General features: G+C 39.4%; 2 protein-coding genes across 5 annotated transcripts in view; one reads left to right on the forward strand and one right to left on the reverse strand.

Annotated features, from left to right (window-relative positions):
• The window catches only part of PDE7A (phosphodiesterase 7A), a 41,733-nt gene extending 38,094 nt beyond the window's left edge, over positions 1-3,639 (reverse strand). For both annotated transcript variants that reach the window (XM_007426713.4, XM_007426712.4), the window contains exon 1: positions 3,069-3,639. In XM_007426713.4, coding sequence (XP_007426775.1) covers positions 3,069-3,206 — 138 coding nt within the window. In that variant the 5' untranslated portion in view covers positions 3,207-3,639. The remainder of the gene's footprint in view (positions 1-3,068) is intronic.
• Positions 3,640-3,729: 90 nt separating this feature from the next.
• The window catches only part of DNAJC5B (DnaJ heat shock protein family (Hsp40) member C5 beta), a 42,097-nt gene continuing 32,281 nt past the window's right edge, over positions 3,730-13,545 (forward strand). The window contains exons 1-2 of one of the 3 annotated variants that reach the window (XR_015794048.1): positions 3,730-4,013; positions 8,015-8,264. The gene's annotated coding sequence lies outside the window, so the exon portion shown is untranslated. The remainder of the gene's footprint in view (positions 4,014-8,014; positions 8,265-13,545) is intronic. The other 2 variants (XR_015794047.1, XM_007426714.2) reach the window with 2 other exon arrangements.

A 13,545-nucleotide genomic window follows, 5' to 3' on the forward strand; every position in this document is an offset into this window, starting at 1 on the left:
CCAATCTTACTGGAAGTATTTGGAGCTCAAAATAGGGTTGTTTCAAGTTCACAGCAGTTGCTCATCAAAACACTCTGAGACATAGAAAGAAAAAACTGAAAGATAATTTAATTCTTACAAATGAAATGGCCAAATAGGTTGGCAACAATAGGGCCCACAGGTAAGAGACTAATCAAAACATCTTCAACTGAGTCAATATTATCACCTATTTAAATGTTTACAAAATATCCTGGGTCTTTGTGCTCTTTCTAAGGATATCTAACCTTAGAATTTATTAACTGGAAAATTAATGGGCTTTGTGGGGGGGGGGGTTTACACTGTTTTTGGTATTCAGTAAGGGAATGAATTAGATGAAGAATGTTAATAGTGTTAATACAGTAACACATATAAATGTTCAATTTTTTAAAAGGTTGGATTTTTGAATCATGGATTATGGTTATATATTAGGGCTGTTTATAAAATTTTAATTGTTGCATCTCATTTTCTTAAACCTTCATTCTCAAATGCTGGTAGCAGTTGCGCCTCCTACACTTAAAGACTTTTGAAATATTTTGGAAACTTTAAAAAATAAGATGTGGAACTACTGAAAACATCTAATTATAATTTACTATCAGCAACAAAGATTTGAAAATGTTAATGCTTTCAGAATCTTCTGAGAATTGCTCTTCTTAAAAAGCTGTACTAATATAACTGTAACCAAATACTGTAAGAAACAACTCAGCATCCTAACAACTGAAACAAAATATGCTCTTTTATACATTCCATTATTAATGACTTTTTCCAAATTGCTTGTTCTTAAAATAGTTATTTCATATAAACACAATCAGATTATTTACTGAACACTGAAACTTCGTAACTAATACTAAACATTCTTCAGTATAATTAGTAACCTCAAATTAGCTGTGGAGAGAAAATGTTATATGTAACCGTAAATTATAAATTCCTTATATGAATTACTAATGTTTGCAAAAGAAACAGCAATGCCTACAATCATTTATTTAATTTATAAGGTGCCAACAACGTAAGCAAAAACTATCAACCTTTCTTTTCGAAGTTAATACTTTCAGATCAAGTTCCTATTGATAATACCCTAGCATATGATTCATAGCATACTAGCTAAACTGCTAAGCAGTAAACATACAAAGGACTTTTTCTTGTATGTTTTTTCTGTCTTCAAAGGATGCAACTAATTGAAAAACTAACATGAATTCCACTGCCAGCCAACTTAATTATGTTAACTACTCAGTTAAACAAATGCATAAGAATAAATTGCAAGTAATTTCTACTATTGCAGTTACATAAAAGTAGAACTTTGATCCAAAGTCCCTTGCTTCAAATCAAGTTTTACTAAATCAATTCAAATATAAGCATATTTGTTATCTGAGATTAAAGGAAATTCTGCCTGAAGTGCCAGTGTTAATCCATGAATCTGAATTCAAGAATATCTGTGGGATGGCTCAAAAACTGCAGCTATGTTTTGTAATGGGTGAATCCAACCTCACACAAACAAGTCTACACATTTAAAAGGTTTCTATTCTCCCTACACCGTACACCCCAAATCTTCCTTTCAGGAGATTTTGAGAGTACATGATAGAACTGCTTCAATCAGCAATCTATCAGTAGAACACTGGGCATTAGATTCCACCTATGCACCTCTGAATACTTTAGAACATGCACACACATATTCCTTCTGAATAATTTGTGATCCTGTAAAGCTCATAAATTTGCACTCAGGATAGTCTGTGATATTTCTTAAGATACATTTATCACAAATACTTGTGATAATTTCTTAAGCCACAGTGCTAATAATGTTAAGACCTGGTTTGAATTTCTCTTCAAAATAATTTTTTATAATCCACATTCTGTAGCAAATTCTGTTGTGTTATTAAACTCAAAAAGAAACCAAAGTATAACTGATTTCCTCTTCATTTGCAAATAGTATTAGCCAGGGCTATTTAAAACTGGGGCGGGGGGATCTACCCCCTTAGATGTCTGAATAAAATTGTGGTTTTCCCAAATACATAGCATACTGAGAAAATAAATAAAGCAAATACATAGCTCTAATTCTGGGCAAATGTCTTAAGATACATAGATTTGTTATCATTCACAGGGAAATCTCAGCAGACTGCATCAGGGCAATAACAGATGGGTAACCCAATCCTCAAAACATTTGAAGAGTGCCAAAAATGGCAACAGAATCTATTTTCTCACATTTCACCACCTACCTACATTTGTTATGGTTAAATTTATTACTGGTATCATCCACATTGGTCTCACAGTATATTTACTTTAAAAACCTATAAGATACATATTTAAAGTGCCTGAAAAAGGAAGAACAAACATATATGACAATCTTTTGCAAAATATTTTAAAGGGAGAGTATGATTCAGCTGAGGTTAAGCAGAAGACTCCTCGCTGAAATCTGAAAAATGTTTATAATAGCTTCATTATATCTTGGCAACTCTCATAACTACTATAAATATTAAGGGGAAGAAGACTGAACGCCGTTAAAGTATCACCTCAGCTAGCTACCAAATAAGCAATTTCATCCCCTCCCTCTTTCCAGTTTCTTATTATCAGGATACAATTACCGACTGCCTCGTCCATCTCGGAAAAAAACAGATCAACAAAAACTCGTTAAAGGCAATCCTGGTGATCTACAGCATTACTACCCAGCTACAGGTGACAAAAGAGCAAGAGTTAGCCAAAATAAAAGAGGAGACGAGCAGAGACCGATAGAGGGCAATTCCGCAGAGTCAAGCTGTGCTTTGGTTATCTTTCGCGTGTTCCGAGATTGTCTGTTAGCGGCGCAGCTAACCGAAAACCTCGTCTCCACGCTATCTGGCCTAATCTTCCTATCTCCTGCTTTTGTTCCTCCCCGCCTGACTGAACAGTTCTGGAGGACTCAAAACCTTGCACGCCGGAGCCCCCGATTTTTAAAGAGCATTCCCTTTTCCCCCTCCGGGTCCTGCACGGGTATTCTCGTTTTTCTGCCCCTCCTTCCAGGGTCCCTCCCGACGGCCGCTGCCCGCTGCCTCCACACCGGGGCTGAACGAGAGGGGCCTCACCTGAGAAAGCTGCCTGGGGTTGGGGCAGCCGAAGAGCGCAGAACTGGAGCTGAAGCTGATGGCCCCCCTGCGGCTGAGGACGTGCTGCGGGACCGGCCTGTCCAGAGGCAGCACCGGCAGTTGATAGCATACTTCCATTGAAACGGGGGCAGCACCGCCGCCGCCGCCACCTCGTCTCCTGGGGCGCCAACCAAAGCCAGGCCCGGCTCCGGGAGCGAGGCAGGCCCGGCTCCCCGCTTTCACCTGCCCCACGCGCACCCGGGCAGCGCTAGAGAGACTTCTTTTCTCCGTCCGAGCCGGGCTCGGCGAGCTTCGCGCAGGGGAGGCGGAGAGGCAGCCCCGAGGATCCGGAAGAAACCAACATCAAGCCCCGGCTCGAATGCCGAGTCCCCCGGTCAGCTCCGCAGCCGGGACGGCGGCATGCCGCCGCTCGTTCGGGTCGTGGCGGAGCGGGCCCGGCGGTTGCTGTAACTGCGGCAGTCCCGGCCTGATTTGGAGGAGACACAACTCGGCTGCGGCAACGCCGCTATTGTCCAGCACGAGGCGCGGCCCCGCGCGCGAGGGGCGGGGCCAGGTGCTGGCTGGAGAGTGATGGCGGTAGAGGCGCCGGAAGCTAACGGAGGGGGGAAGAGCTGCGCGTGCAGGGACCCGCCCTCCTCGCCCACACTCGGCACGTCCTCCTCCCTTGGTGTCACGCGAGTACACGCCTCTAAAGAGGAAACCTCGTCCCGGAATGGGCTGCGGGCGCGACTATCCCCGGCGGGAACGACGGCGAAGTCTTACGCCGTGACGTCATTATCCTTCCCGATCGCCCTTTTTCACTCGGGAGCCTTCTTGCTTGAGAGCTTTTGTTTTTTGTTTTCTTCGTGTAATTGCGCAAGGTGCCCAGTCCTTCTCCACTAGGTTGTGAGGCGGGAAAGGTCTATTGATTTTCTTTATTTATAGGTAAGGACAAAGGAGATGGGGTACAAAGTTTCTGAAGCCTTCATAAAACTTTTCTGTTCAGACCTTGACCTTAAAGCACCTCTGCCTTCATCAAGTGGCTCAAATTACTTCCTTCTTGTCCCCTAACCTGTCCTAGCATGCGTTCGTCTTTAACTGCCCTGTTCTGTACATGTGATGCTGAAAGTACAAGATATACTTTTTTTTTTTAGTTGTGGGTGGCATGTTAAAAGGGTTTATTGACTCATTTATTCAGTTATGGTCTGTGGTTACAAATTTTTTAATACTGTTTTGGTAACCTACAAAACCTGTTTGGTCAAAAAAAGATTAGCATTAGGAAAGGAAAGGTGTGTTCTAAGCTATATAAAATAATCCTGCACAGCAGTGCTACCTACAGGTGTTAAAACTGATAATCTATATCCACCCTTGCATAGAAAAATGTAAGCCTCATGGGAAGAAACTGCGTTACTTCTGAGCTTCTGTACTTTTGTTACATAAAAAGCAAAGGCAGTCATGTTGGCCTTAAGAAAAATTATGCTTACTGCGCCCAGCTCTACTGATATGAGAAGATGCTACTTCTCACCATTTCTTTGGACACTCTTAGTTGGTAATATCGCTACCACTGATTTCCTTGTACTTCCTTAACAACTCCCAAGTCATATGAAAAATCACCTCAAAGACTGAAGTAATCTTCGATGTACAGAAAGATAATGCTGATGAATTCACAAGACCACAAAATGCCAATAAATAAAAACTGGAGGGCCTATGGCCCCTTCCAAACACAAGGTTTTAATTTCCCCATGATGGTGTGGGTTCTTTGCAAGCTGAAGCGATTAAGCATGAAGATGTTTCCTCTTGACAATGGGGTGGGCAATTTCCCTCAGATCCTGGGACTTGCCCCTTCTCTTGAGTTTTATAACTGCTTCTCTGTTCTGGAATGCTTGAAGAGCATGACTTTTTTTCTCCTGAGAAAACACTAATGATGAAGAAATGACAAGGCAGGAGGGGACATTGGCTGGAACACCAATTTTTGCACTCCCCTTTTAGTCAGCAGAATGATCTATTTTCCCCACCCGCAGGAAGCAGTAGCAAGGGAGGCTCACAATGGTGAAAACTGCTGTACAGGATTGAGGGCAATGGTTTTATGGAAGTGGCTTACAACATAATTAGGATGAATCATAATTCTTTAGTGGGAACTAAATCCCAACATAGGGGTTGCAAGTTTTAGTCATAACTACAGTAGACTCACAAATCAAGTGTGACCGAGTCAGCATCCAGTCTACTGCATATGATTTCTCTTGTTATGTTGAGAATTTATTTCCTACTTTAATGTACAATAATATTTTGATCATATATGAATGAGAAACAATGTGTTCCAGTAGAAGACAATAAACATGAGAACTTTCTAAGAAGTTTATACTTCTTTAGCTGGCTTCAGAAAATGTTGAAGAACAAGAGATATTATTGCTGATGCAGACTGAATAATTGAGAAAGCCAAAGACTACTAAAAAGAAGTCAATATGTGTTACATTGATTTTAGAAAGGCCTTTGTTTGTGTCAACCATATCAAGCTGTGGGATGTGCTTAGGAAAATGGGAATGCCAGAACATCTCATTATCCTCATTGTGAAGCATATCCACAGGTCAGGAAGCCACAGTCTGGATGGAACATGGTAAAACAGACTGGCTCACTCCTTTGCAAGCCAGTAAAGGGGTGAGATAAGGCTGTATGCTCTCCCCTTATTTATTCAACCTAAATCTGAATATATATTGAAGGAATATGGATTAGAAGATGAGGGTGGTTTTAAAATTGGAGGAAGAATAATTAATCTGTACTATGTTGATGACATTAATAGTGAAAAGTGAAATGATCTGCAGTAATAGAAGTCAAGGAACACAGTGAAAAATGAGATTAAGTATAAAGAAGACCAAACTAATGACAACAGGTACAGCAAGCAGACTTAGAACTAAGAGTGAAGATGTTGAATTGGTGACTGTGCCTTTTAGGATCAACTACCATCATTAAAGGAATGAGCAGTCAAGAAATATGTTACTGTACAGACTAGTACTTGGAAAGCACTTTCCAAGCCCTTGGAAAAGATATTCAGATGACGGGATGTGTCTATACCTGCAGAGATCAGAATCTAGCAGGCAATGGTTTTTTGGTGACACTAAGAAAGTGAAAGCTGGACATTGAAGAAATAGGCTAGAAAGAGTATTGATGCTTTTGAACTTGGGTTGGAGGAGACTCCTGAGAATACCAGGGATAGCCAAGAAAACAAATACATGGATCACAGAACAAAAAATCCAGAGTTTTCACTTGAGGCACAAATTAGCAGGTTCAAATTATCGTAGTATGTACATATACAATACAGCTCTCTAGGAAAAGTGGAACGAAAGAGAAAAAGGGACAACTAGCAGCAAGATGGATTGACTCAGTTACAGCAGCAATGGATACAGCATTGGAAGTTCTGAGGGGCCTGCTGGGGGACAGATTGTCCTGTAGAAAATCTATGTAGTTGCTAAGAGTCAACACCAGCTTGATAGGACATAGTGATTAGTCAATTAATTGTATTCCTTTGTTTTTAAAATACTGACTTTAGAGACATAAATATCTCTTTTATGCAACAAAAAAATCAGATTATTTCATTTTAATTGAAAAGCAATCACATTTTTCCTCCAATTATGTATGCAGCATCCAACTTCCTTGTTTTTAATTTTTATTGACTACCTTTATATCAAGCAGTGACGTTAATGAAGTGACTGATACATAATACTGAACTCTCTAGTTACAGTAACTAGAGAATATACTTCCCCCCATGAAACTTGTTAAGACAGAACAATAAGTTTATATGTCTAAACATGCTATAAGGTAAACATTTGGTTCCTTGTTTTTTAAGCATGATGCTTTTCATATTCTGCCTATACTATAGTAGTGCATATGTAAATAATGCACTCACAAATGCAGGGCCAGTCTAGTGAATCTCAGCCCCCTCAGTTGTTTTAAAAGATGGTCACAATCAGCCCTAATAACTTGGTCACACTATGCAAATATCCATAGTAATGCAGTTACTGCGCATATAAAATATGTATTTATGACATATCATATTTCCAGTCATAACCTATACACTAAATTAATGGTGTGTGGATGGGTGTGAAATGAATGTAAGAGAGAAAATCTTCTTGGAAGAAAGATAAATAATAGAATTACTCCAAATTGGTAAACCCATGTTATTTTACCTATTTCCTGCTTCTGGTGCCAAAACAAATATGCAATCTGGAGCAGCTACAAAAAAATAATGTAACTTAAGAGCCAAAATAGCACAATAGAAGGTGTGGATGAATTAGAAAGAGAGTGAAACGAAGCTCCAGATTGTTCTTTGTGATTTCAGGGCATTATGATAGCTGACAAGACTTCTCTCTCTCTCCTTCATTTCTTTTTCCCTCTGTGTCCACTTGTGCACCTGCTAGGACATATGCAACTTTTATTTTGTAAAACAATGAGGGGGGCAATACTATAATCAATCCTATAACAGTAATGGTTCACAGTAAGAATTCTCTGAGCTTGGATACTTATATTACTTAAGCCTCATGGAGGATGATTAGATAAACTATTGGGCAAATGGATATCTATAAGCTTGGACTAGACTATTTATTTAATTAGTCTGTATTTATTTTTGTCTTAACAAAAGCATCCTTTTTCTACCTCTTTGCCATGTGTATTTTCAAACATTTGAATGGTAGGAAGATGAAAAGCAATCATAAATGCTAAAAAATACAGTTAAATGAATCTAATATATCAGTAAGCTATATTTAAAGCAGTATAATGTCAAGTTCCAGCAACTCTCATGGTTCTGTGACTTGATTTTAAAGCATTTGGAGAGTAAAATCTTGTTGTCTAACTATGCCATTTCTTATGAAAGAACTTATGCCTGATGGGCTGTTACTCTTATTACAACTGCTTTGGTCAAATACAATTAATGCAGAGCTGCCCTCTTTAATTAGACAGAGTAACAGAGCTACCTTAGGCAACAGAAACTGAAGAACGACAGCAAAATGGAGGAGGAGGAGGAGGACAACGATTGTGTGTGCCAGGTGGATTGTCTGTCACCCACACAGGCAATGGAAGATTTGCCACTATAGCAAAGTCTAACTGACTTCTGGAAATGGTAGCAAAAGTTACCTGGCTAAATAAAAAAAATGCAACTGGAATACTTTCAAAGGCCTGCACAACCATCTTGCATATAATATTATGGTGAGTAAAATCATACCAGAAGAGAGACTAGTTAATTTGACTGGTACTATTATTAGCATTTCATTCTGTGATGCAATATGCCCATAATATTTCAGTGTATACCTTGTGTGAAATAAAAAGCTTTTGGAGGGGGGGTGTAACAATATGGGTCTTCCAAATACTCTTAAATCAGCATTTTTTATTAAAGTTGCTTTTTAGCTATTCCAAAATAAAGGTGGTTTTCTTGGTCAGTTCTAATAGATTTTCACTTTTCTTTTGGAATTCTGCATTTATCTGGAAATCAAAAATAAACGGGACTTTGAATAATCCTTTTCAGTCATGATACTTAACTTTCTAACAGCCTTTTAAAAGTGTTTCACATGAGCCCCCTCAGTCTGTTGCTTGTGGTCCAGTCCTGATGTTCCTCTTTCAACAAAGTTCCAGGTTATTTATGCAATTTATATACCCGCCCAACTCACTCACGATGACTCCCAGCAGCTTACAGAAATAAAAACCTAAAATACAAAACCCACTACACCCCCACACACCCCCTGGCAACAGCAACACATTTACACTAGCCATTTGATGGGTTCCGTATCAACCTGGGATCCCCAGGCCCACTGGTAAAACCATGTCCTCAGGGCCTTGTGGAAGAGCATCAAGGTGGGGGCCAGTCTCATCTATGCAGGGATGAGGTTCCACAGGGAGGGAGCCACCACGGAGATGGCCCTTCTTCTTGGCCTCACTAGATGGACTTCCTTAATGGGAGGGACCCGTAACATACCCTGCCTCCCTGATCTGGTGGGTCGGGCAGATGAAATTGGGAAAAGGCGATTCTTCAAATAACCTGGCCCCAAGCCATGTAGGGCTTTAAAGATGATAACCAGCACCTTGAATTGGACCCAGAAGCAAATTGGCAGCCAATGCAGCTTCCACAAGAGAGGTGACACATGTGAAAATGTGCACAAAACCATGGGGGCTGCTGCATTCTGAACCAACTGAAGCTTTCAGATACTTTTCAAGGGCAGCCCCTTGTAGAGGGCATTACAGTAGTCAAGACAGGAGGTAACTAGGGCATGGGTGACTGTAAGCAGGGCCTGTTGGTCCAGGAAAGGGCGTAACTGGCACACAACCCACAGTTGTGCAAAGCAGGAGTCACAAGTCCAGGAGAACCCCCAGATTATGCACCAGGTCCATCTGGGGCAGTGCAACCCCATCCAAGACCAAAGATGGCAATTCTCCATGGACCAAAGAACCTCAAACCCAGAGCCATTCCATCTTGCCAGGGTTCAGTTTCAACCCCATCCAGACCTTAACAGCCTCCAGGTATTGCAAGAGGGAGCATATATTTATATATATATTATAATATATATATTAAGGTTAACATCTAAATTCATATCAGTAGACTCCTGTCCATATAGCAGGACTTCCTCTTCTGCATTCCTGTGCATACTGCAAGACTGCTTCAAAAAGTCCCTTAAACCTTCACAAGGAGTTGCAAGAGGAGGGAAGGAATTCAATCTACTAACATTGTTTGGTGCTCAATGCACATAGTTAGCTAAGCCATGATATAGTTAGATTTTAAAGGATTTTTTTTCATCTTAGTTTCATAATGATTTGTATATTTGTATAGTACTTTTATTGGCCATTCCCCTGCTTTGGTCATATGAACAATTTGCCAGTTTTTCAGGACTATCTGTGCTTATGATGAGCCACTCATACAACTAACTTAACATGAGTGTGTTCTGAAGTCAGTTGCTAAATAAGATTGCCATGAAGCTAAGGGTCTTTTCACTCTCTGCAAAATATTTTTATGTACTATAACCTCCAGAATATTCCAGGCCTCTCCCCAATGTATTCTATTTTCTTTTTCTTTTCAAAGATAGATAGATAGATAGATAGATAGATAGATAGATAGATAGATAGATAGATAGATAGATAGATAGGGCTCTCTGTGTTAACATTCTGGCTGTGCTACACTGTATTCCTAACCCTTTATTGAAGTTGGCTTGAGGGAAAGGGGACAATTCTTCCACTTTACCTAAAATCCTAATGAAAACATACCTATAAAAGTATTTGAATGCTTATCTTTGGTCCAATCTTCCTCATTTTCCACTAGTTACAGCTAAGTGCTTCTGATAACTAAATAGGAAGCTCAAGAATACATAGTATGCCAAATCATTAACTATATATTAGCCACCTGTATCTTTATGACTCTGTAACTGCATGATTTATCAAGAAGAAAACATTTTCTTTGGAAATAAGCCAAAGCTTAGATTATTTTTATTGGTTAATGAAGTTACAATATCAATATCTGGTATTAGCCACATAATTATTTAGTTCTTTAGTTTTCTATTTATTTATTATTACTTTATAATTATTTGATAGACCGACTTTTTGAATAGTAATCAATAATTGTTGTTGTTGTTACTATTATTTTGGTGATTGGTCAGTCTCTAATCTAAATTCCCTACCCCACACCCAAATCAACTCTCTCTTCCAATTGTGATAACCTTAAATGTGCAAAACTTTTCTAAAATGTTCATTTTTTTTCTGATGATCATAGCAAAACACACACATATACAATACAATATGGATAATAAAAACTGATTATATGAATAGTAAATGCAAAGCAGCAGGATAGTCAAGAGCAGCCTGGAAATATAAACAGATCATTATCAAGCAAGCCATCTTAAAATGTTTCCTGAAGATCATTGGCCTTTTCCAGATTGCATTTTCTAAGTATCACTTCATTTTTAATTCATGAAGATTTGAGATAAACAGGATCAGTTGATGAGGAAATATTACATAGTTAAAGGAGTGAAGTAAGGGTGTGTGTATGTGTGAATAGCTGCTTCTCCCTTCCTTGAACAGAAGTGGGTAACCAGTCCTCCCCCACCACATTGGCTGTCACTCTTAGCAAGTGAAGCAGGGGAAAGAAGGGGGATCAGCCTTCTCTCTCTCTCCCACTTCTTTTGTCATAGGTGACAGGAGAAAGAGGGGAGCAGATAAGCTCTTTTTGATGCCATTTCTCTGATCCCACAAAGTAATCACTTTGTGAGATCTGAGAACTGAGACCAGAAGACTGAGGGATTGATCTTCTATTGTATTGTTGAAAGCTTTCACGGCCAGCATACGATGGCTGGTGTGGGTCTTCCGGGCTGTGTGGCCGTGTTCTTGAAGTTCTGTTTCCTAACGTTTCACCAGCACCTGTGACCGGCATCTTCAGAGTGCAGGAGCACAGACAGGAGCAGTTCTCTCTGTGCCCAGGGTGATGTGACCCTTTTGTGGGTATTTATAGAGATCTGAGGGGGGGGGGATTGGGTGTGTGGGGGGGGGTTGGGGGTGTGTGGGGGGGTTGGGTTACTGAGTGGCTGCTTGTTTTGGTGTCAGAATCTGTGTGTATCTTCCTGGGGATTAGGCAGGGTTTTTTCTTCACCCTGGGCACAGAGAGAACTGCTCCTGTCTGTGCTCCTGCACTCTGAAGATGCCGGTCACAGGTGCTGGCGAAACGTTAGGAAACAGAACTTCAAGAACACGGCCACACAGCCCAGAAGACCCACACCAGCCATGATCTTCTATTGTTTATAGCTGGTACCAAAAGAAGTCTTCCCCACCCCATATTCCACTTCACTGGCAAGGCAGAGTAGAGGTGAGAAGTACGGTCAACACTTCTTTAAGCCAGCATCTGTTCTGCTGGTTCCCACACTGGACAACAGCACTTTATTGCTGACATGAGGAAGACAGACATCATCATGTGAACATGTCCTTTGAAAATGGTGAGTGGAGCACTTTTGTGTCATAGTTAGCAGGATGTGTCCTAAGTCAATTGGGCCAAACTACACATTATGTATTTATGTTCATTTAAATTAGAGGGTGGATCATTGCAGTGGTGGCGAGATGAAATACTTCATTCCCTATACAATTTTTTTTAATTTTAATTTCTCCTTCAGTAAACTGCTGCTTGCCCTGATACAGAAGAAATAGGTGGAGTTTGATGTGCAGTGGATATCCCCCATATATTATTTAATGTTTTTCTTGCAAATGACTCTGGCTCTACATAATACAGCTAGTTGGATTCCAGATTATAACATTTTTTAAAACAATTATTTACAAAGGAGCAACAAATATTCAAAGACAAATATAAAATCACAGTATTGAAAGTACTAAGGTTGCAATTTTCTATGCTGTACTGGTTGGGAATTCTGGGGGTTGTATTGCCAACATGTCTGAAAGGCACACGCACAAGATTAATTCAAATTACTATTGAACGCTTTAAGTATTCACATAACAAAGGTGGTAAAGGTAAAAACTCAATGAGTTCAACAGCAGTAGTTATTCATCTCCTTCTTCCAAGATATTCCTTGACTTTCCAGTCTAGCCTACAGCTCTGGTATTTCCTAATGATCTTGTTCTAAGTACTAACTCAGGTCCAGCACTACCCAGATTTTTCAAGATCAGCAAAGGACAGTTAATGCTAGCATCTAGCTGGGCTTAAAAAACTAAGCTGGAGTTATAAAAGAATAAATTCCTGTTTATGAATATATACAGCAAAGTCTGAAGTCTGGTACAGAAAGAGACATATGACTCAGAACAGAGGTCAGTTCCTGGAAATAATTTCTAATTTACTAGCTTGTGAATATAATCAGCTAGCATATTCATTGGATGGTCATCAAGCATTGAGAGAGATGAGGATTGGGTATCAAATAATGCAAAACCTTCAAAATGGATAGAGTGGAGGAATCTGAGAGCTGTTCATGTTTACTCCAGACCAAAATAGTTTATGCTTGTTAACCTAGAATTTTACCACTGAAATTTAAGGAAGGAAACACCCTGAGCACTTTCATTGGAAAATGTTGTTAATACATGTATGAGAAATACACCAGTATGATTAACATCTTAATACAATCTAAAATAATTATCTGCATTTTTATTTTGTATCCTAAATATCTTAAGAAATACAATCAATTTAACATTGATAGGATTTATTTCCTATTTTCAAGTAATTTTATTAAAGATTATAATTACAGTAGTAAAAACTAATACAAACTAAAAGAAAGATAGAAAAATAGAAAGAAAGAGTAAAAGGTGTAAAGGAAAAAAAATAGGAAAGACATAAAGAAAAGATATTTCACCATTTTTCTTCCAGAAAACCAATAGGATTTATTTCGAAATAAACATGCATAGGATTGCACTGCAAAATATTACAATGGGAAACAACTGTATCATAGACATTTCTCAGAGAATTCAATTAATAATGCTTTCAGAAGTCACTTATGGTTGAAACTACAATTTGCATCCC

This window comes from Python bivittatus, unplaced genomic scaffold (assembly GCF_059951505.1).
Source record: "Python bivittatus isolate LINGU-HERP-01145 unplaced genomic scaffold, Pbiv_v1 ctg000840_np1212, whole genome shotgun sequence".
Classification (NCBI taxonomy): Eukaryota; Metazoa; Chordata; class Lepidosauria; order Squamata; family Pythonidae; genus Python; species Python bivittatus.